This window comes from Anguilla rostrata, chromosome 1, assembly GCF_018555375.3.
Source record: "Anguilla rostrata isolate EN2019 chromosome 1, ASM1855537v3, whole genome shotgun sequence".
Classification (NCBI taxonomy): Eukaryota; Metazoa; Chordata; class Actinopteri; order Anguilliformes; family Anguillidae; genus Anguilla; species Anguilla rostrata.
Window position 1 is genome coordinate 74,112,242 of NC_057933.1, and position 24,108 is coordinate 74,136,349.

General features: G+C 42.1%; 3 protein-coding genes, 1 long non-coding RNA gene and 1 pseudogene across 7 annotated transcripts in view; 1 reads left to right on the forward strand and 4 right to left on the reverse strand.

The window, feature by feature from the left end:
• The window catches only part of LOC135235217 (interferon-inducible GTPase 5-like), a 29,096-nt gene extending 15,087 nt beyond the window's left edge, over positions 1 to 14,009 (reverse strand). The window contains exon 1 of the mRNA XM_064300506.1: positions 12,301 to 14,009. The gene's annotated coding sequence lies outside the window, so the exon portion shown is untranslated. The remainder of the gene's footprint in view (positions 1 to 12,300) is intronic.
• On the reverse strand, positions 1,353 to 12,361 carry LOC135235248 (interferon-inducible GTPase 5-like). 4 transcript variants are annotated; one of them, XM_064300579.1, is made up of 4 exons: positions 4,118 to 4,541; positions 3,806 to 3,858; positions 2,749 to 3,317; positions 1,353 to 2,488 (listed from the first exon to the last, which is right to left on the reverse strand). In XM_064300579.1, exons 3-4 carry the CDS (start codon positions 3,308 to 3,310, stop codon positions 1,863 to 1,865), a joined length of 1,188 nt encoding a protein of 395 aa, XP_064156649.1. In that variant the 5' UTR covers positions 3,311 to 3,317; positions 3,806 to 3,858; positions 4,118 to 4,541; the 3' UTR covers positions 1,353 to 1,862. The 4 variants fall into 4 exon arrangements, with proteins under 4 accessions (XP_064156649.1, XP_064156639.1, XP_064156632.1 ...); XM_064300569.1 differs by lacking the exons at positions 3,806 to 3,858; positions 4,118 to 4,541 and adding an exon at positions 12,257 to 12,361; XM_064300562.1 differs by lacking the exons at positions 3,806 to 3,858; positions 4,118 to 4,541 and adding an exon at positions 4,575 to 4,717.
• LOC135235267 (interferon-inducible GTPase 5-like) lies at positions 6,534 to 8,597 on the reverse strand (annotated as a pseudogene).
• A 141-nt stretch (positions 14,010 to 14,150) lies between the features above and the next one.
• Positions 14,151 to 21,519, reverse strand: LOC135235207 (interferon-inducible GTPase 5-like). Its single transcript, XM_064300485.1, has 3 exons — positions 21,367 to 21,519; positions 15,204 to 16,161; positions 14,151 to 14,609 (listed from the first exon to the last, which is right to left on the reverse strand). Exons 2-3 carry the CDS (start codon positions 16,134 to 16,136, stop codon positions 14,298 to 14,300), a joined length of 1,245 nt encoding a protein of 414 aa, XP_064156555.1. The 5' UTR covers positions 16,137 to 16,161; positions 21,367 to 21,519; the 3' UTR covers positions 14,151 to 14,297.
• LOC135235313 (uncharacterized) overlaps positions 18,460 to 24,108 on the forward strand; it is a 45,294-nt gene continuing 39,645 nt past the window's right edge. Inside the window, exon 1 of the long non-coding RNA XR_010324339.1 lies at positions 18,460 to 18,534. This is a non-coding gene — a long non-coding RNA (uncharacterized LOC135235313). The remainder of the gene's footprint in view (positions 18,535 to 24,108) is intronic.

Consider the following 24,108-nt stretch of genomic DNA (forward strand, 5'->3'; position numbering starts at 1 on the left):
TTTATTACTTTCTCGTCGTCAATTCCATATAGGCTAATCGCAAAATGACAAGAATAGAACGAAAACTCGGACTTGCGTGAAAATGTAAATTAGTAGTGGTACAGCCACCGTTTGCTTTCCTTCGAAGTTACTGCTAGCCGAGCAGCGAAGTGTGCCCTCCAGATGCGAACCATGCACCATAAATGAGTCCATAGTCTTCCTGTTCTTTTCGTGGAATTGAAAAATGGCAGTAAAATTGAGTAAAATTACGGCAGTCTGAAAAAGCTAAAGGGAAGATTACTAGAATTAACCTGTCATTTTACCCGGATAAAAAGTGCGGAAGGTGATTTCCAGTTTGCTTGTACTGTATCACCAATGTTAATTATGCAGAACTACCGCATACCTCACATAACTGTATCAAACGTTTCGAGTCAATTACAACGGGCTAACAAAGAAAATCCGGAAGAAAATATTCAGCAACCGAATTAATCCGTTTGAATGTTTTGGTAGCCTACGTAATATGCTGTCCCAGCATGAATGCTTAGCATTTTATAAAACGAATACTAAAGCAAGAAAAGAACAGAAGAGCACACGTTATAATTCCAAGACGTTGACAGGCTATAACCAAAAGTAGGCTACTGCGCCGCATAACATACAAGTTTGATTTGAAGTTATTATGAAAATAAATTGGTTTGCCGCTGCATATTTTCAAACATAGCGGGTAATGGCGGAAAATAAATACAACACAAATGCTACGAGTACTCGACCAATCAGAAATGTTCAGCGCTGCAAGCTCCACCCAAAAGGTTCCTGTACTTTCGGAAAGTACTACCCCCCGAGCAGGAACGTTTTGGGGGGTAAAACAAAGCCCCCAGAACTAAATTTAGACCCTAGTTCCTGCGGTGGAAACGCACTGAGTTCCTCAAAAGGTTCCTAGTTCCGGGGTATAGTTCCTGCGGTGGAAACGCGGCTAAAGAGTGAATACTCAAGGCAGAGACTCTTGAGGCATTTCACGTGGCTATTGATAGGCTATGTGGAACTGCTGTAGATGTGAATTTATGCATGATGTGTGTTGCTGGGTGGTCTTATGTAAATCAATTAAGATATCATGCTTATAGTGATGCAGTATATAATGACTGGATATGTGAATTTTTCTTTTACCAGCAAGACTTTATGAAAAGATGAGGGGGCTTGATATTGAGCTTTGCCTTTGGATTTCAGACTTTTTAACCAATAGGAAACAAGGTGTGAAAATCAAAAGTAAGCACTTGTGAAGCAAGAATGACAGAAATGAATCATGCCTTTTAACAGGGAAAAAAAAGTCAAACTCAATGTAGTGCCATGAGTTCAGAATGAATGAAAAAGTACACTGGTGTTTTTGTGTGTGATTTATTCAGGAACAAATGCATATAATTGCACACATTAAACATGTAAGTGTAGATTGAATTGGCTACAGTTTGGTGGATTGCACTGTGCATCTTGTGTGACTTTAATTTGTTTTATTTAAAAGATGGAAGACCAGCCCCCAACCCTGTATGTGCCAAACTAATCCAAAAAAAACAGAACATGGATAGGTTTCCTGAGATATAGATGATGGTACTTACGTCAAATAAACCAAACCAGCTAAGTATTTGTCCATGGTGTCAATTAATTCTTTTTATAGACCAGTTAATACATCCACATAAAAATCCAGTGACAGTCATGATTATAATAAATGTGTATATTACTCACATTATAAAGATTGCTTAGCTGTGTTTTTTCAAATACAAACACCACTATTTCTTGTTAAAGAATATACAAACTTTAATTTCCATTAGAACATCTTCATGAAGATCATAGGCACTAGTACTGAAAGGCACTTTAACTGGTGTGAAGTCTGATTTTCATACTTCTGTCTGCAAAGCTCTCATCAGGACGTTGTGTGCGTCGTCCGCCAGCTCATTCAAGCAGGACGTCAGCATGCTGTGAGTGGTGGCGTACGAGATCCCCCCGGCTGCCATGGAGCCGAACACCGGGATTGTGCTGACCCAGTACTCCAGCAGCATCAGCCCTGCCCCAGCACATTTGGTCAGCAATTTTATGACCACGTCGGCCGATATCTCCTTGTTGAGGGGGGATTTGAGGACCGCCTTCAGCTCCTCCAGTGGCACATTTGTTTTCTCAGAGAGATTCTGCAGGGATTCATCATCCAGGCCAAAAGCCTGGTAATAACTGGTGAGCTCTTTGACCAGGATGCTCACATCCACCGCCACGGACAGACCTGGGATGGGCACAGTTGCTACGGCGCCAGATAGCAGGGCCATCTTCCATATGTTGGCCTGCAAGGCCTCCTTCTTCCTCTGGTTGATGTCCAGGGTGATGTTGGGCAGGGACAGCAGGAGCACACGCTGCTTGTGCTTGGGCAGCTCTCTCTCCATCGTCTCCTCCAGCTGCGGGAAGTCGTAGAGCTGTAGATCGAAGCTGGAGATGAGGAAGACTGTGGGGGATTCTACCCCGCTTTCCTGGAGGCCTTACAGAAACAAAATAGTACAGTCACAAAAACAAATGAATGACAGATTTAAATGGTCAGCTGTCCCAAGCTTTATACGGCTGATGCAGGGTGGCAGTGTAAGATAATGGGTAAGGAGCTGGTTTTGTATCCTAAAGGTCAGAGGCTCAAATCCCAGGTAAGACACTACTGTTGTACCTAGTTATAACTAGTAGCTATCTAAATTTCCCTCTGGAACAGCTGTAGTAGAAGAACCAGTTCTATATCACATTGACCCATACCTGTAATGCAGTCTTGCCGAATTAAACTGAGTGTTTTGTCCTTGTCAAAGCCCTTCTTTCTTTTCTCTGCATTTATGCAGTTGTCGATCTTTGAACGAACAAAGTAGAACTTCTTCTTTGTACGCTGTATCTCAGTGGCCAGCTGCACATTGCTGACTTTGAATCGTTCTGAGGCAATGATGATGAAGAAATCATAACGCTGGAATTGTACTTTTTGAAGGTACTCGTCTGCTTTGAAGTTGGGTGTCCCGATCCCAGGAAGGTCCCACACTTTGACTTGGGGATATTTAGGGTGGGGGTACACAGTTGGCTCCATGGTGGTCTCAGTCACGCCAGTTTTAGCTGAGCCCTCCTCTTCGTCCCCCAGGCCTCGGAATGCATTGACGAAGGTGGACTTGCCAGACCCGGACTCTCCCGTGATGGCAATATTTAGTTCCACACGGTCAAGCTGCTCAAAATAGTCCTGGATCTTAGCCACCGCTGAAGTCAAGGTCTCATTTTCCAGTGCCTCCCTGATCTCCCTCACCTCATCCTCTTCTATTACGCAATACTCCTCTTCCATGGTCAACCTAATGAGAAAATACACAAATACACACATACAGTGAGCAGCGTAATGTTTGGGACAAAGACATATTTTTCCTAAATAGTTTCAAGTTACTTGAGAAAACATTTCGGAAACATTGGGTCGCATTGCTTTGGACTACAGCTTGTATAATTTGTGTCAGATAAGATAGCCAATATTGTTCATATAACTTGGCGCAACTTTGATATCAATACTTTTAATGGCAGGCTTAGATTAATGACTTATAGACAGTGCTTTGTATGTGTGAGTGACGTGGCATTCTTGTACGTTGAAATCGTGTTTTTCATCGGATTTTAAATTTACAGTCTTTGAAATTTTTAGGATTGGTGCGTGATCATCCAGATGTTATTTCAACTGCGAAATTAAAATATGCTGTCTTCTGTAGTAAATACGTTGCATTTTAGGACTAGGCACTCTTCTGACCAAACATTTATTTAGTTCATAATTTCCAAGGCACGCAGAAATTCTACTTACGTTTTAGTTCCAGGAACATATCCTTTACAACACTCACGGACTTTGTTGTATTCCTAATTATAAATAGGCCGAGTGTAAGGACATTAATTAGGGAACCCAGGTAAAATCGCTGAAGTAGTGGTAATATACTTTGTATGAGATTGGCTTCACTTACAGTAAGTGTACCGTTAAAGCAATAAAAATGTATAAACATTAGCTACAGGACAAGCTGGATAGACAATATCTTACTTGGAATAAATGCTCTTGACAAAAAAATGCATGACCGCGCAAAAGCGGCACATTTAATCTTTGGTAATGTTCTGATAAACTTACCTAATGCAGCTCGTATCTGAGTCGTCCTGATTCGGGCTCACGAAATACACACTTTAGCTTATGTTTCCGGGTTTTATGTTCTAGCGCGGGCAGTGGGTGCGAGCCGAAGCCGTACTATTCGCTTAAGCGGGGCCAGTAGAATTTCAGTTTCGATTTACTGGAAATGTTCATATGATAAAGAAATAAAAGGTCACGGCGAAATGCAAGGCTAAACTGTGACCATCGTGCATCATATACAATAGGGTACGTGTAGCCTACACACTGGCATCGAGAGCCCGGCCCATCTAGATCAGTTTAGAAAATGTAACAGTCGAGTGTTCAACGTGATGCACCAGAAACTAAGTAAATATTTCACGGAAGTGGATGAAAATGATCACTCGTTAGGTGCAACACTTTTGACACTTCATTAGTCCACATATTGCTGCTTCATCTATTAGATGTTGATGTGCGTACTCACTTGTTTAAATTGTGAGAGCTGTCCGAATCTAGAGCATTGTTTTATCCCTACAACACGTTGTCATGCTGAATCACAGTAACTTTCCAACATGCCAGCATTTACGTAGCAGTTACGCCGGGCACAAACCGCACGCGTAGCGTAAGCGGCGCGTAAGCAGCACGGCGAAGCAGCACGGCGCGGCGCGTAGCGTGTCTCCACTGGTTCCGTTTGTGTCGCGCAAAGGCTTGCTTAAAGCTCTATATCCATAGTAGCTCTTGCAGTCTGCAGTGGGATTACATCGTGTATTTCACGTTTGTTCACGACTGTTGATTATGGGTTAGGTGAATACTTTGGTGAGAGACCTTTTTCAGTTTGTTAATTTGGTAATATTTCGTTAACTCATGTAAATACCTGAGAAAGTAAACGCTTTAAAGAATTACCATAAGCTTAAATCGCAACGTAGCCTACATAATAATCAATCTCAAACTGCATTCATTAATTTGCTTGGTTAACAAGCGTGCCAACTTTATGAAGAATATGTAATGATCATAATAATAATAATAATAATAATAATAAATTATCCATAATCAACCATTGGGAATACCCGTGTCGTCTTGTTATTCACGTCCAGACATTTATATGATCATATTTAGTAAAATCAGTTAATCGTCAAAAAGATAGCGTAACAGTTTAAACTTGAAGGGAAATGAACACCACAACGTCATGAACACCGGAAGCTTTGAAGTACAAGTGCAATAAAGGCTTGCTTACAACTTAATTTATAAAATAGGTGCATTTTAATCGGCAAGACCACTAAATCAGATTTTTTTAAAGCACTGTGGATTATCTGATTTTATTAACAAGCCCTTTTTAAAAGCACGGCGAACGAAGACATCGGAAAAGTCAAATAGGCTGAGCAATGGTTGGTTAAAAACTACCTTACAACACTCGAGCTAACAAACCGCTGCTTGGTGCATTCACGTCTACATCATTCAATAGGCTACGTCTTTCTGTGATGTATTTTCAAATTTACCCCGCCCCCTCCGCAAAATAAGATAGCGAAACTAAGTTTGCCTTTTCCCCAGGTTCCAGTTTTTTGTTTTTTGTTTGTTTTTTTTCTGCAAGGACAATACAAAAACGAAAAGGCTTGTATTTTATTAGCTGCTTATAAAATGTCTGGGAGGGAACTAGGGACACACCCCCAGTAATATAAGGATGAAATATAAATCAGAGCATGTATACCTAGCATTTTAGAGCATATTTCTGTGTATAAACAGGCCATCGTGACGCGCGACAAGCCGAAAAAATAGAACAGAAGCGAAAAACTACGCTTCAGTTCGCTTGTGTCGCGCGAGCTTCGCAGCCGGTTCGCGACGCGTTCGCTTCTGGTGGAGACGACGTCGCCCGCTGCCATTGTAATAACAGTACTTCAACTACGCTTCAGTTACGCGCGTAATACGCGCGTAGTGCGCTCGCGGTCGATACGCGTGCGGTGGGTGCCCGGCTTTACACTGAGTACTGCACTGAATGTGAGTGGTCACGAAGTGTTCTCTCCCTGCTGATGCTTTCCTATAGCATCCACGCAAACCGCCGTCATGGACGCACCGAACGGTGGACCACTGTACAAACGGGACTCCCTGAGTTGCTGGGAGGAACAGAGACATTTTCGACTCGGGAGGGAGCAATCCATGTCCCTGAAGTAACCATGGTTTCACCTAATAGAAGCCGTCCTAGATCAGTTGAAGACCAAATGGGAGGATGTACCATGTTCTCACCGGGAGCATTTTCTGGGACTGCTCCTGTAGCATGTGCCTCATTTCGAAGAGGTAACCAGATTTATGTTTCTTTACCACAAACCATAGTCACTCGTATGTTTTCAGAAAGTAACAGTAACAGAAATGAAACATGCCTTTTAACAGGGGAAAAGTGTCGAACTAAATGTAGTGCCATCAGTTCATAATGAATGAAAAAGTACACTGATGTTTTTTGCATGTGATTTATTCAAGAACAAAAAATATACATATAATCGCACACATATTAAACATGTAGTTATAGATTGCATTGACTACAGATTGGTGGATTTTACTGTGCTTCATATGTGACATTAATTTGTTTTATTTAAAAGACATAATACCAGCCCCAACCCTGTATGTGCCAAACTAATCCCCAAAAAACAGAACATGGATAGGCTTCCTGAGATATAGACGTTATTATGTCAAATAAATCAAACCAGCTAAGAATTTGTCCATGGTGTCAATTAATTCTCTTTATAGATACATGCACATAAAAATCCAAAGTGACAGTCATGAGTATAATAAATGTGTATATTGCTCACATTATAAAGATTAAAGATTGCTTAGCTGTGTTTTTCCAATACAAACAATACTATATCTTGTATAAGAATACACAAACTTTAAGTTCCACGAGAACATCTTCATACAGATCACAGGCACTAGTACAGAAAGGCACTTTAACTGGTGTGAAGTCTGCTCTTCACACTTCTGTCTGCAAAGCTCTCATCAGGACGTTGTGTGCGTCGTCCGCCAGCTCATTCAAGCAGGACGTCAGCATGCTGTGAGTGGTGGCGTACGAGATCCCCCCGGCTGCCATGGAGCCGAACACCGGGATCGTGCTGACCCAGTACTCCAGCAACATCAGCCCTGCCCCAGCACATTTGGTCAGCAATTTGATGACCACATCGGCGGATATCTCCTTGTTGAGGGGGGATTTGAGGACCGCCTTCAGCTCCTCCAGTGGCACATATGTTTTCTCAGAGAGATTCTGCAGTGATTCATCATCCAGGTCAAAAGCCTGGTAATAACTGGTGATCTCCTTGACCAGGATGCTCACATCCACCGCCACGGACAGACCTGGGATGGGCACGGTTGCCATGGCACCCGACAGCAGGGCCATCTTCCATATGTTGGCCTGCAGGGCCTCCTTCTTTCTCTTGTTGATGTCCAGGGTGATGTTGGGCAGTGACAGCAGGAGCACATGCTGCTTGTGCTTGGGCAGCTCTCTCTCCATCGTCTCCTCCATCTGCGGGAAGTCATAGAGCTGCAGATCGAAGCTGGAGATGAGGAATACCGTGGGGGATTCCACCCCGCTTTCCTGGAGGCCTTAGAGAAACAAAATAGTACAGTGGCAGTGTAAGATAATGGGTAAGGAGCTGGTCTTGTATCCTAAAGGTCACAGACTCAATTCCCAGGTCATTGCTGTTGTACCTAGTTATAACTAGCAACTATCTAAATTTCCCTCTGGAACAGCTGTAGTAGAGGAACCAGTTCTATATCACACTGACCCATACCTGTAATGCAGTCTTGCCTAATTAAATTGAGTGTTTTGTCCTTGTCAAAGCCCTTCTTTCTTCTCTCTGCATCTAGCTATTGTCGATCTTTGAGCGAACAAAGTAGAACTTCTTCTTTGTACGCTGGATCTCAGTGGCCAGCTGCACGTTGCTGACTTTGAATCGTTCTGAGGCAATGATGATGAAGAAATCATAACGCTGGAATTCTACTTTTTGAAGGTACTCGTCTGCTTTGAAGTTGGGTGTCCCGATCCCGGGAAGGTCCCACACTTGGGGAAATATACACATAAATGACATAAAATATAGACAAATAGATGCATAAAGTATAACAAGATAGAGCAAGTCACCAGCAAAATTACTGAACTGGGAGCATAAATGAAGTGTGCAACAAATCAACAGTTCTGGCAAGAAAACAGTTTTCTTTAACGACTGAGCAAAACAGCTTAACTGTAGACACCAGTTTTGCCACCATCTTACTCTACTAGTTTAACCAGCTTTGACCAGCCATAGACCAGCTATGACCAGCGAGAAGTGTTGAAAACAGCTTAGAATCCCAGCTGGTGTTGGAATCCCAGCTGGGCTGGTTACGGAACGCATCTCGTCATGTTCTTATTGTGTGCGAACAATAAGAGGATTATATGTCCATTTACTGCTTTGTTAGTGTTACCTAGTGAGAGGTTAAAAACAATCAGAAGAAAAGATTATTAAATTGAATAACATGAACAATCTACCAAAACAAGAAATCGTGGCGCAAGACATGACAAAATGCTAAGGTGGAAAAAATCCTGCAGTGTGTTATCATTATTGTTATATTAGTTTACTATAGCCGTTTCAGGGTCCTTACGTAAACGTAAACTCAGGATATTTGCACCTCATAGTCACTCGCCTAAACACTAATGCTGTAGCAAGATGCACATTTCAGACCCAAGAGATAATGTTTAGAAATGCAGAAAAGATTTCCAGCGCTCACATACGATTTAAAAAATACATTCTAGAATGTAAATGTTTTAAATTATAATTTGGGGCTGAGTATGTCCAATTCCCACCCTAATTAGGAGTGTCCAACTATCGGTAACTGCAGCCACATTCATGGACAAACCCTACCGTATATTTTTCATGATCTGCAAATTTCTCCACGGAAACGTGGTGTCACCATTCCAATTCTTTTCAGACTTTTCAGACTACAGCTGAGCTCACACAGAGCGGAGTCGGGGATGACCTTTCATATGCAGCTTTGACACACAGTCCACAGGCAGCCAACTGAACAGCGAGGGAGACGAGAGAGCAATGAAATTCAGACCCATAACCCACTGATCCCTCCCATTCCCTGGGTGACCCAATCGCTTATAGCGCACCACCCAACGAAGCTACATTCATTTTTTTAACAATTCAAAACAGGTTTTTTTTTCCCTGCTTGAGTCGTATTTGAATATCCAATCTAAACCTGACAGCCATAGCCATATAAAATGCTTTCAAGACAACCTCACAAAAAAATAACAAACACTACATTCTTGCTTTGACCTTTTACTTAAAGAACTGGTTTCAACAGGCACAACTGGAAAAGAAAAGATGATGGAAGTGGGTGGAATGCATGCTGCAGATCTTTAATACATTCCGGGCAATTAGCATACGCCTATCCAACGAAGCTACATCAAATTTTTAACAATAGCAGTTTTTTTCCATTTATACAGATTGAATATATACTGACAGCATAGCATGCTTTAAGCAACCTCACAAAAGTACAACGCACATGTCCTTACCACTGAGAATGGCAACCGCGACCTTGGTAAAAGGCAAAGTGTTGGAATGTGCCATGCATGCTGTCATCTAATTTGTTAAATGCAAAAACATAACTGACAATAGGCTATGTCTCTGTTCACTAAATCTTAGGACTGTTTATTTCCGCATGAAAATGTGCAGGGCTAATTCAATCTGCAACCCATGTCCAATTTTAAAATGTAGTCCCCTGTAGATTTCCCTCCCAGTGCCACACACAACCTAAACCCCAGGTCACATCTGGCCCCCCTAGTCCCCATGAAAGTATCCTGGAACTGGAATATTGTCTTGGGATACTGTCCCAGCATGCCTTGCACCTGTGCGACCACCTCCGTCACCACTCGCGACTGCAGGCTACTGCTCATCTCCTGGATCTCCTCCTTGCTGATTGTCTGCAGCCTTGCCATTGTTGCACTTCAGCGTGCATCAGCACTAGAAACACATTGCCACAGGTTCAGATGTAAAGCACTGGAGACTGTAGCCCAATACGGTAGAAGCGCAAAATGGTGACTTCAGCATACACTGAGAACAATTTTTTCAAAGGAAAAAAAATTACACATTCACATTTTGTGAATCAGCCCAGTCCAGTGATTGGCACTGGCCACAAGGATGACTAAAAGCATGACAGATACGTGTCACTTAATTCTTTCATATAGAACTTTTGTGCATTTATATATACCGAGTACACACGCACACACACAAGCTGTGAGTGAGGCACAAACAGAGAATGATGCAGAGAAGTAGAAAGTCATAGCAAAAATAAGCGTGGATTCCGAAGATGTCCGCACGTGGAAGTGAAACAAATCATTTAATCAAATTTTAGAAAATGAGCGCCTGTTATGAGCCGCATTCCTCAGCAAATTGCAAATAGATGCTTAAATCAAGATCTAAACCACAAAAGTGCAGCCACAATTGTGCTGAAGACCAGATGCGCAAATATCTCACTATTCCTGTACTATCGGTTCAGACTCCGGCACACTGGGACACTGAGCATAGGGACCCGCCAATCTCATGGCCTTCTCCGTTTACGTTATGAAACAGGGGTGCTGTTATGCACTGTGTGAATCGGAGCGCCGGCAACCCCCTGTAGCCGTGACTGTACTCACGATGCAGCGTGGCCCCTAGGGACGTACTGCTTTTATAAAACGGTCACAACCAATAGAAACAATTCAATATTGTTTATTTTGTAACATTGTTTGTAAGTAACGGTTTGTGTTGGGGGAGTGATACTGTTCACAAACAGAGTGTTGCTGTATCGGATTTACAATCACGGTGGGACACGGCCTCAGCAAATCAACATCCAGGATCAAATAGCAGCTAAGCAAACCATTTTATAATTGTGGTTATTGTCGATATACAGTAAGCATTTATGAATGTATATGTAGTGCTTATGAAGGCGGTAAGTAGTTTGAACTGAGCTGGTTACATTTTGGCCGGCAGACCCAATGCTCTGTCCTGACAAAGGTCTACTGATCAAAAACACTGTGAGCACTTTTCAAATTCAGCAATAAATTGTAAGACCCACAGTGGTCCATAAGTTCTCTCATTTCCATTAATGTACTCTCCAAGCACACTGTGAGTGACTTTTTTCCAGGAGCGCAAAAAATTTTCACCTTCGAGTTTCTTTTACAGTTTTAAAAGGGCCTCAAAGCAGAGCCCATATCATGTTTCAGAGGAGCATGTTAATTTAAGAAGTTAGCCGGTGACTATTCACACGTCGTTGCTGCATTGTTGCGCTGAACAGAACAGCATTTTTCATGTGATTTCGTGCAGGGTTTAAGTGGGCTTGTCAGTCAGAGGCTTATGAATGGATTCTTACAATGACCAGGAGGGAAATACGCAGGCTAATCATATAACATGAAACACAGCACCTCTCCTTTCACAGCAGTGATACAACTTTTTTCACAAATCAGATTTAGTGATAGCTGAAGCTGTATTAGTGAAGAAATGGCCATTCTAAATAGAAAAAGTTGAGAAATAACAAAGTTGAGGTCAATGCTGATCTGATCAAATCCTAGCCAATGAGTTGTGTATACTTCAGTGACTGTGCAATATCCAATTGTAATGTTTATCTTGTTGTCCATCTTGTTAGTTTTAAGTTTTCACTAATATTCCTCTTTGCGTATCAGGGTAGCCAGTGAGAAATGTACTCTACTGTGGAATAAAAATGTACTGGAAAAAAGTATGAAGGATTGAGAGATGTTTCAGAAACACAGAAAGGAGGGCAAATGCTATCTCTCTGAGTCACCACCAGACAGATTTCCACATAAGTTCTCAACCACGCAACAAATATTCCATCATCAGGAAATGTGGTACAAAGTTATCCGCCAAGTCCTTTGTGATAAACCAGTTTTACAGAAATACACATACATACGCAGATATATTGATGTGTTAACTGCGTTCATTCGTTCAAATTATTGTAAGCTAATTAGGAAAATAAACAAATAAAAATGTATAAATGTGCTCAGTGAACAGAACCGATGAATATCTCAATAGCCTACTCAGTTGACATCGTTCACGAACCACACTAGAGACGCCCAATTAAACTGTAATCACTCACTTCCTCGACGTTGTCGTGTAATGTACCGATTATTGCATTATTAAACAAGACATCGCTTACCTTCGTGTTAGAAAAGAGTTGAAACGTAGCAACTGAGCTCTTACCTCTCGGAGCTGAACGTATATATATGAAAACTAGCTATACAACAACCCGTACACTCAATAAATTGTTTCTTTAGCGTTACGCTGCCCTCTGGTCTCGTCGCTTTAAAGTTACGACGACTTTCCTTTGCGAACGATGGTTTGGAAGTGCGTGCAGAAACTGGCGAATTTTTAGTTTATTGTAGGCTATGTCTTTCCCCCGTTTCTCTGGCCTTTATTTTTTATTGAATATATACAAATACAAAACGTGTTTATTATAACAAAAAAAGTTTCTTTTATTTTTCCCACAGTGCGCAGTACCTGGCGCCGTGAGCTATGTATGGCAAATTGTGGTCACTCACTAACTCACTCACTCACTAACGGACGACCTTTGAGGGACGTTTAGTAGGAGGCATGCGCAGGTGTTGCTTCATTTAGTAGTAGGCCAAGCGGGACGCATGCGCAGGTGGTGCTCCGTTTAGTCGGAGTAGGCGAAACGCGAACATGTTGGGGTTAGCTAAAGTACTGTTAGGCGATGAATCTTGTGCCGTTCAGGTGGTACGGCACAACATTTTTAAGCACAGCTTTATCGCCTAACGTTACTTTAGCTCACCCTAACATGTTCGCGTTTCGCCTACTTTAGCTAACCTAGTTTATAGCGCATACGGATTGCCTACTTTCCTTAACCTTGTTAGCGCGTATGGCTGCTATCCTGCACACAACAGTAGGACGTGCCATAGCTAGCTACCTATATAGTACGGTGAGCAACACGGAGCTTTACAATGTCGCCAGCAGTGTACGCGCGTGAGCTCAACAACACATTTCTCATAGAAAAGGTAGTTTGTAGCCTTTTTTTTTGTTCTTTACAGTGGTGGTACAAGTGACAAGCAGTAACTGCTAGCCTACTGTGCTGTTAGCCTTTATTGATCGCTGTACAAGGTTCATGTATAGCTAGCAGAATCTCACAGCACTAACCCATAAAAATGTACTTCACATGGTACTTGCTCAATCGAACGGTAAATGTGAAAAACATCCGTTTACAGTCAGCGCCACCAAAATTTTCTGTCACACCCTCAATAATTGGCAAAACTCACAGTAGAACATTGCATTAAATCTTTTAACGTTATATATTTTCTGAAACGTTATCGATTCTGCTTGGACACAGTGAGTGAAACTACGCAATCTGAGCATATAGTTTCTCTGTACATTCTGTCAGAAGGATTCAGCTTTGTTGTTTGCTACTTTTGCTACATTATCCATTTATCCACTACCTAACCTTCACAGCACAGTCATTGTCATTATCATGATTGTAGCATGAAGTGTCTCTTCTCAAAATCCACTTCAACCATTCACGAATGACTTTGAATTTATAAGGCGGTATCAAGTCTCCAGTGAAAATATTGCCCTGGCTACATCAGTCAGAATAAAAGTTGCGCCGTGGGTCTGGACGGTTCCGTGCTTGTTTCTGTATAAGCTTCTTGGAAGACAAAAACGTGATGCGGTGAAAATATTTCACTATACACAGTCCAGTTGGTAGCACTGTTGCCTCAGAGCAAGAAGGTTCTCTGTTCGAATCCAGCCTGGGCCTTTCCATGTGGAGTTTGCATGTTCTTCCCATGTCTGCGTGCGTTTCCTTCCACAGTCCAAAGACTAGGCTAATTGGAGACTCTAAATTGTCAATAAGTATAAGTGTGTGAGTGAATGGTGAGTGAATGACCCTACTCGAGTCATATTTGAATATCCAGTCTAAATCTGACAGCCATAGACACACAGGCTGCTTTGGAGATAACCTCAGAAAAAAAAACCTTTTACTGACAGAAAAGGTTCCAACAGGCACAGTCGGAAAAGTGACAAAACTGACACTGGGATACGTCTCTGTTCACCAAATATCAGAATCGTTTATTGCTTCGTGAAAATGTGCCGGGCTAATTCAATCTGGATCCCATTTCTCAAAATGTAGTCCTCTGCAGATTTCCCTCCCAGTGCCACCCAACCTAAACCCCAGGTCACATCTGGCTCCCCTAGTCCCCATAAAAGTATCCTGGGTCTGAAATATCCTCTTGGGGGTCTTTAGACTCCACGCCTGCACCGTCCAGAGCTCTGCGCAGCACTCTCTCAGCATCCTCGCGCAGGTCCCTGATGGCAGACTTCAGGAGGCTGTACGAGGCAATGAAGGAGACCCCCCCAGAGACGATGATGCCCAGCACCGGGACCTGGCTCTCCAGCAGACCCACCAGGACCTGCTGTCCCAAAGCCGCCTGGGACAACATGCCTTCCACACTCTGCACACAGAGCTCCCTGCCTGAAGTGGAGCGCACCTCTCCGTAGAGCTCCTGCAGAAGGGCGAGAGTTCAGTCACAGATTTTATTTATCTATTTTCATAAATAGGAGAAGCAACCAGATGGAATACTGTTGCTCTGATGGTGAAACATAAATGAAGCTAAAGGGTAAAATGACATTCTCCAACATAGTAAAAAACATGTTGAACTGTTAGGTACATTAGCACTACGGTATTTCATACGTGAGGCTCACTCAGGTTTTATAATATGTTTGTGATATATTATTATTCTTTGAAGATCTGAACTAGTCTTGGACCTCTATGAATGTCGTTTCAAAGGACCTGCTCACACTGGAGAGACGTATCGCAAATATACAAGTTCCAAATGATCAGAGTTCCGATTATTTGGTGTTCAAACAAAATAGTAGGATGCTACAAGCTACACCAGCAATAAGAAATGACATTTTGGCAAGAAGCAAGAAATCAAAGGTAAAATAGTACGTAAATAGTAGTAGTCCTAAAATAGTAGTACGGAGGAATAGGGAACTCAGGGAAATACAACATATTCACAATAAATTCATAGCTAGGTTTTTTCATCTTTGAGAGCCAAGCTCATGAATAAGAGGACCAAGCCTTGAGCTAGGGTTACCTGGTAAGATTTTCCTGTCATGTTGGCCAACCGAAGCAGGGACTTTGTGTCGAGGCCAAAGCTGCGCTGATAGGACTGCAGTTCCCTCATAAGCATGGGAACGCTGCTGTGAACAGCGCCCCCTGGTGTCGCAGCGGTGAGGCAAGACGCCATAGCTGTCTGCCACACACTCCCAGCCAGCGCCTGTTGCTTCTTCTCCAGCGCGGCAGTGGTGAGGCTGGGCAGTGCCAGGAGGAAGACGTGCCTCTTATGGCCCTCCAGCTCCCTCTCGAGGGTCTCGTGCAGCAGGGGGAAGTCAAAGCGATGCGGCTGGAAGCTGGACAGCAGGAAGACCCGGGGCTGCCCCTCCCCAATCCTCCGCAGGCCAGCCTCGCAGTCGGCTCGCATCTCCCTCAAAATGGCCTCTTCGCTGAACCCCAAACGCCCTCTCCTCCTGGCAGAGGCCTCCAGGTCGTTGTCCACCTTGTTGCGCACAAAGTAGAACCTCTTCCCCGCCTGAGCCACGCAGCTGGCCAGTGTCACGTGACACTCTCTGAAGCGCTCCGACGCCACGATGATGAAGAAGTCGTACTTAGCCAGCCCCACGTCCTGCAGGTACTGCTCGGGCTGGAAAGTGGGCGTACCGATGCCCGGCAAGTCCCACAGGCGAACGGTGGGCACAGAGGGGTGGGCGTAGGGTATGATCTCCTGGGTAGTTTCCGTCACACCGGTCCTTGCTGCCCCGGGATCGTCCTCGGCAATGCCTCTGAAGGCGTTGATGAAGGAGGACTTCCCTGAGCCTGACTCCCCCGTGACCGCAATGTCCAGCGTGGTGGAACTCAGCTGTCCCAGCATGCCTTGCACCTGTGCGACCACCTCCGTCACCACTCGCGACTGCAGGCTACTGCTCATCTCCTGGATCTCCTCCTCGCTGATTGTCTGCAGCCTTGCCATTGTTGCACTTCAGCGTGTATCAGCACTAGAAACACATTGCCACAGGTTCAGATGTAAAGCACTGGAGACTATAGCCCAATACGGTAGAAGCGCAACATGGTGAATTCAGCATACTGAACACTGAAAACAATTTTTGCAAAGGAAATAAAAATGACATTCACATTTTGTAAATGAGTGATTGAATCCAGCATGGTGATTGGCACTGGCCACACAGATGACAAATGCTGTGTTACTTCAGTATTTCATATAAAATTTTTGTGCATTGGGATGGCAGGTATGCCATCCCGCCATGTTACGCCTACAGCACCGAGAGTTTGGCACTTTTCAGGGTTCCCCACAGAAATAACCACAACAGCCACAGACACTCAGCCCTTAAAAACATTAAATTCTGTACATTCTGACCCCATTTCAACAGACAGATTTCATAAACAACTTCACATGTCCACACAATAAAGCCCCAAACTAAGGGGATTTTGCGTTTTCTCCTTCTTCTTCTCATTCTTATTTTTCCTGCCGCCTATCCCACTAATAACATGTCTCCCCATTGGACATTTTACCGACACCCGCCAAATCTTCACCTACACGACCCAATGAAAAACTTGCATACACACGCAAAATACCCATACCTTTTTACTCTGAAACATTCTCAGTACAAACAGCTAGTCTGTCTGTGGCCTAGTGGGTAAGGTTACAGTCTTGGGAACACAGGGTTCTAGGTTCAAGCCCAGCTAAGAACGCGTTTCTTTAACCTGCTTTTACCCTCACTAATAATTGTCTACTACTTCTCAATTATTGCTTTTGCACCATATCTACCAGCCGTTCCCCGAACGTATACACTGTATTATGACATACCGTCTGCACGTTCAATTGTTAACCAGCTACAATATTGCAAAGCCATATGGATTCAATGGGAGCTCTTCTGTGCTTACTCGCCTGTGTTCTTCTTTAAAACCACGGACAGGTTTGCTAATGATATTTCACGCATTGCATAGCTATGTCATGGTGCTGCCCTAACAAAGTCACAGACTGGTAAACCTTCGGTTGAACGATTGAATCCCGCCTCGTCCTCAGGCAGATAATTTCCTCTTTTACACTAACGTTCTCTTACGCTTATATTTGCTTTACCAAAACTCACTCATGGCCACCCATATGCATTTCATGACGGCAAATGTATTCCTTTTATTAAAAAGTTACACCAGTTCACCGCTGTGTCATTTCTACTAACTACATTTCTTCACTTGGCTACCGTACAAAACCTTCTTATCAGCAAACGCCACGTTTCTACATTCATGTTACCTCGCCCTGTTCTCTATCTAGCCACATACAAACAATTACTACGTATGTACGTTCTGCAACTCCCCATTAAAACATTACATTTAAAATCATGATTCACTCATAATTATAAATACTAGTACTGAACATGAAAAAACACAGCAGTGCAATAGATTTCACACGTTACTTAACCCTCCACTTTAACAGTTAACACTTTATAGCGACTGTTATATATAGGCTACTGTTCGATAAGGAATATAAGCTCGCTCATGGTTACTCCATTTACTTCGCACTATACTCCGGGATCATGTCAACCTTCACCTACATGCCCATTCTGCTAAAAACATACTGTTTCAACTACGCAATTTCATAATTTCATAATTTCATCCTAATTTCTCTCACACTGTTGTTATTTTCTCATATGCAAAGCCTGCTGGGACATATGCGTCTGCTCCCATTCTCCACTATCAAGTTTTCCGGTTCTAGTTTAGCAAAACAGCGAAGAGGATTCCTACCTGCAGATAAGCCTATCAAAATGCCTTATAAACCTTACAAACACTAAAAGTGCATCTCCACGAAATAACAGACAACGGAGCAGGACAGAAGGCTACACAAGTTGCGACCTAGGGAGTTATAATTCTACGGGCTTGCTGATTCTTTTGTCAGTCAAGGCTCGTTGGATGGACGTCAAATCCGTGAGTACATACACTGGCCATATTTCATCTGCGTTTCTCATGCGTTTACGCTTACGCCACCGCACCCTTTCTCACAGCCACTGTTTTACATATATAGCAAACCGAAACTGCTGAACGGTACACGTTCATCAGACTGTATATAAATTCACACAACGATAGCCATAATCCACAACCGTTTCTTACAGGGTCACTTCGCATTTCTCACTCTCATAATAAAACGCTTTGCAAAAAGAAATGATATCTCATAAAAAAACACGTTTTCAACGTACAAAAATGCCAAGTTACTCAAAAGTATTGATATCAAAATGACGCCAAGTTACGGTACTACAAACAATATAGGCTATCTTGCCTCACCAAAATGACATAAGATGTATTTCAAAGCAATGCTACCCAATATTTCCTCAATTCTTTCAAGTCACTTGGCCCTGTGTGTATAAACATGCACTACATGGACAGGCCAAACATATGTGTGGATGGCTCTCTCACAGTCAAGATTGATTGAATAGGCGTGTATATGTCCAATTTGTATTGGTATGCATGTATTTCGCTGCCCAGCCTTTCTGTTGCGTGAATGATAGTGTGTTTCTTGGTATAAGTGTGTGTTCGTAAATGTGAACGTAACATGCTGCAACGGAAATGTACCCATGGGGATAAAGAAGTTCTCTATGTATGTATGTACAATATGTATTTTACATGCAGTATTTATTGTACGTAGCAAATATACAATAACTTGCACATGTACTCAAATTCAGTTCAGAAGCAAGTATAAACATGTTCTCTGGAGAAATATGCTTCCTGTAGTTACTCAGCAGCAGTTTTGTACATTAAATTCAATGTGTTCCATGAGGCAATTCGAAATATTTGACTCTTTGATCTGACACAAAGTTTGCATGACATTGTAAAATGGTAAGATTACAAAACACAGGGCCAAGTGACTTGAAAGAATTGAGGAAATATTGGGTAGCATTGCTTTGAAACACATCTTATGTCATTTCGGTGAGGCAAGATAGCCTATATTGTTTGTAGTACCGTAACTTGGTGTCATTTTGATATCAATACTTTTGAGTAACTTGGCATTTTTGTACGTTGAAAACGTGTTATTTTTATGAGATTTATATATACAGAGTACACACACACAAACTGTGAGTAAGGCACACAGAGAGGATGATGCAGAGAAGTAGAAAGACATAGCAAAAGTGTGGAATCCTACAATGTCTGCATGTGGAACTGAAACAAATGCTTAAATAGTCTGAACCACAAAACCACAATTCACTTCTATACTGGGAACAGGGAACATAAAGACCCAACCTTCTCATGGCCTTTTTCAGTAACGTTCTGAAACATCTGCAGGAGCTGGGGGGGTCGGTGGGTTTTGGGGGGGAGAAGTAGACCTGTGGTGTGTCACCACTGATACAGCAAGTACCATTACTACGATAGACCATGTGACACACACAAAATGCCTACTTATGCAATACAGCATGAGAGGACATTACAGTACACTACAGGGCCATTGTTAGGCACAAAACAAAGCGGAGAGTAAAACTATACAAACAAAGAGTTACTCCATCGGATTTGCAATCACTGTAGAACACAGTCTCAGCCAATCAGCATCCACGGTCCAACCAACCCGATTTATAATTGTGGTTATGGTCGATATGCAGTAAGCATTTCCGCATGTATATGTAGCGTTTATGAAAGTGTTATGCAGTTCGAACTGAGCCGATTACATTTTGGCTGGCAGACCCCAAAAACGTTGTTAGCACTTTTCAAATTTTGCAATAAACTGTACACTTTGTAACACCTGTACCGTTCCGTAAGTTCTCTCATTTACATTAGCGTACTCTCCAAGCACACTGCCAGCGACTTTTCCAGGAGCGCAAAAATTTTCACCTTCAACTTTTTACAGTTTTAAAAGGTCCTCAAAGCAGAGCTCATATAATGTTTCAGAGGAGCATGTTCATTTAACAAGTTAGCCGGTGACTATTCACATGTAATTATTGTTGACTGCTGGATTGTTGCACTGAACAGAACTGCATTGTTCATGTAATTTCATGCAGAGATTAAGAGGACTTGTCAGACAGGGGCTTATGTTTGGATTCTTACAATGGTCAGGCGGAAAATAGGCAGGCTAGTTATATAACACAGCACCTCTCCTCTCACATCAGTGATAAAACCAGTGCTTTGCATGCTCTCTGTTATTTTTTTATTCACCCTGGATGTCCCTTGAGATAAATAAATCTCAAGGGAGATCTGGCCAAAATAGCAACAGCAAATTCTGTGTTAAAACAAACATAAAAACAGCACAACACAAATAAAATACACACAGTACATCAATTATTCAAGCCCTCAGAACATTTCATTTTATAAACTGAAACTGCATAATATGTTGAGAATATAACTTGCCTCACAAGCGTTGGCATGATAAAGTTAACTAAACTTTGTCTAGTTCGCAGTTCTGTCACACAGAACAAGCTGTGTATGGGCTGTATCACACTCAATCAACATCTGCCCATAACTGACAAACAAGTCAGCACAAGCATAACACTTTTTTTTTCCAAAACTAGTTTTGGTGACAGCAGAAGCCGTGTTTTTGAAGAAATAGCCATTCTTAACAGCAAAAGTTGAGAAATAGCTAATTTTAGGACAATGCTGATCTGATCAAATCCTAGCCTATGTGTTGTGCATACCTAAGTGAATGTCCAATATGCATTTGTGATGTTTGACTTTTTGTCCGTCTTGATAAAGTTTTAAATTTCCATTAAAAGCCCTTTTGCGAGGGAAGCCAGTGAATGTACTCTACTGTGGAATAAAATGTACAGGAAAAAAGTATAAACGACTGAGAGATGTTTGAGAAAGACAGAAAGGAGGGTAAATGTTATCTCTGTGACAGTACCAGACAGTAGGCCTACATTTTCACATGCGGAAAATATTCCAGTGACAGGAAATGTGGTAGCCTACAAAGTTATTCGCCACGTCCTGTGTGATAAACCATCTTATACAAAAGAGACGCATACATAGCCTACGCAGCACAGATATAACTGCGTTAATTCGTTTAAATTATTGTAAGCTGAAGAGGAAAATACATAAATAAAAATGTCTAAATCTGCTTTGCGAACGGAGCCGATTAATATCTTACTAGCCTACTCAGTTGGCACCGTTCACGAACCAGAACGAACCCAATGGAACTGCAGTCACTAATTTCCCTTGACAATGTTGTGTAATGTTCTATCGACTATTGAATTATTAAACAAGACACCGCTTACCTTCGTATTAGAAAAGAGTTGAAACGTTGCAAGCTCTTATCTCTCGGAACTGAAAGTAAAAATTGGAAAACCAGCCTATACAACAACCCCTAAGCTCAATAAATTGTATCAGTTGCGTTATGCTGCCCTCTATGTGTGAATACACATATCACCACGGCTAGACGGCTACGCTGAACGCCAAAGATTGGGTGGATGCACCATACTAAGGTTGCTCAGGTACGGGATGCACATGCTGGAGCTGTAATCGTGGAAAGCTTCACATTCCGTTGAGGGAGAGGGCGGAGGGGAAGCAGGTGCTGTACAGAAGGGGTCTCGTCGCTTTAAAGTTACGGCGACTTTCTTTTGTGAAGGAGGGCTTGGAAGAGCGGGCAGAAACGAATGGTTTTAAAAATTTCTTATATGGCTTCTCCCCCCTTTTCTCGGGCCTTGACTTTTAAAATTTAAAATATACAAATACGAAAAACGCGTATACCACAAGAAAGTTTAAGTATTTTTACTATTTAATGCAAGGGTCTTGGAATGGCTTTACAGTTATCAGAGATGGTAGAGATGTACAAGAAAAAATGGGCCAAGCCAAAAATGGCAAAACATTAAGCTTTTAATGGTCTTAACAACAAATCGTTGGTCAGAAAATTGGCAATAATTAAACAAATGCACTCCTGAGACCTCCTGTGCCACCATTTGCTCGTTTACTTCTGCTGCGGTGAACTGTTTGGGGAAGGTTAGAAACAGGGAAATTCACTTATATAGTCTTCTTGTACGCAAAGGTAAAATCATGATAATGATTAAAATGTTTGATGTAAAATTCAAACTAACACATGTCTGGGTGTACAAAATTTTCCAAAAATATCTTCTGGGATGTTTTTTTTCTTAAAAGATTAGTCATTATTTGGTTATCTGCCACACCTGATGCAGCCCATCAAGGGCCTGATAACAAGCTCATAAATGGAACCAGGATTGATAGAGCAGGGAGAGATCTACAGTATGCAGTGTTGTGAGTCCCACGGTAAAGGAGCAAGAAAATCTGCTCCAAAAAAAGCAAAATATCATGCAGGGGTTGCTGTCAGAAACCGCATAGCTGGTCTTCGTCAGGCCAACTGTAGCTATTCTGAAATTTACAAGACCCTAAAGGCAGAGGAAATCCCTATTTCTCTATCAGCTATTAAGAGAATAGGTCAACGCTTTGAAACAACAGGTAATGTTGCCAGAAAGAAAGGATCTGGAAGGCCCAAAGCCTCATCATGCAGGAATGACCACCTGCTGAAATTTACAGTTCTCAAAGACAGGAAAAAAAGCCTAGAAAAACTGTCAGCAGAATTCAAGACCTCAGAAAATAAGACTTTTTCGAGAAGAACAATAACCAGAAGGTTATCTAATGCAGGTTTTGTGTCTAGAAGATGTGTTAAAAAGCCATAGAGCTTGTAAGTGTAAACGTCACCAAGCCACTCCCCACGTTTTCCCGCAAATTTGTCAATGGGAAAATGAATGGGGCAATTTTCAGTAAGCGATGTTTTTAGTTACAAGTCGGGAACCAGTTAGCTATTGGTATGCGGTACTCATGACATATATGACTCATGAAATATAATATCAGCAGCACGATTGACCCATGAGAAGTACAAGGTACAACGTTGTGTACGTTTAGTACGCTTAGGAACTACACATACCGGTACTGTGCTCAGGACGCACGCTTATATCGTCACGGCTCAGCTGGAACACGCTTGCGCCCTTCTAATTCTAGTGTCACTTCGATATCGTATTTCAATTTAAAATTACTGGAAATAACATATTTGGTACTATTAAGTTATATTGTTTATTTCACATCATAATTGTACGGTCGTGATGACAACATGATTTCCTTTCAGGGATCTATAAAGTACAACCATAGACCGTATAAAAGAGTACAACCTAACCTAACTAACTTAAGACGTAATTTCAAATGGAATATAACGTCATATATATTTTTATCACAACACAACAACAATATAGCTAGCCAGCATGGTTTTCGATAAATAACCGACAATATATTTACTACTTACTATGTTTTAATAAAACTATTTATGAGAAATTGTCTATCTCTTGCCTACTGCACCTGTCTTGTCTAAGTGCACTGTGATTCTGATTTTCACGATGTGTGTATTCCTTTGTAAGTGCTGTGAGCAGACTGAAAGTCTATGTTACACCGAAGCCTTGCGAAACGAAGTTTCGTTACATCGTGTCCTGTACAGCATATGGTTTGTAATGACAAATAAACCTGACTTTGACAGCTAGCTAGCTACCTGCTGATCCAGCCATTCCTAACGTTAACATTAGCTAACCAGAACTTTATAAACGATATCTTTCATGGTGGCGCTAACAGACCCGCTATTCTACTCTAGCTGTATATGACCTGCTCTACATGGTTGGATTTGGAATGATTTACTCCCTTCTTAACATTATTGTCCTGACCATTGAACAAATGCATTAAGATAACCTGTGACACCGCATTTGTCGTGGGTATAGCTAGCTAGCCACCGGTGTTGGGTGCAGTTGGCCCTGCTGGTCCAGAGTCAGTTATTTTCTTCTCCTACTAATGGTTAAAGTTAGGACCTGTGAAGGGAAATCTGATCCCAGACCAGCAGTTAGGGGCAGCCAAGGCACCGCACTTGGCGGGTAGACTTACAAGCACACGTGGTTGTGACGTATATCGTGCGACTTTGATTTTAGTGTAGTTCAGGACCACCAACATATCGTAAATCGACATAA

Bases quoted from the DNA above. Each gene is read 5' to 3' on its own strand.
- LOC135235207 (XM_064300485.1), bottom strand. From the start codon at position 16,136: ATGGCAAGGCTGCAGACAATCAGCGAGGAGGAGATCCAGGAGATGAGC. The intron at 14,610-15,203 runs GTAACCCTAGCT...GCCCTTCTGCAG, and splicing joins TGACAGGAAAATCTTACCAG to GAGCTCTACGGAGAGGTGCG.
- LOC135235248 (XM_064300569.1), bottom strand. From the start codon at position 3,310: ATGGAAGAGGAGTATTGCGTAATAGAAGAGGATGAGGTGAGGGAGATC. The intron at 2,489-2,748 runs GTATGGGTCAAT...TGTTTCTGTAAG, and splicing joins TCGGCAAGACTGCATTACAG to GCCTCCAGGAAAGCGGGGTA.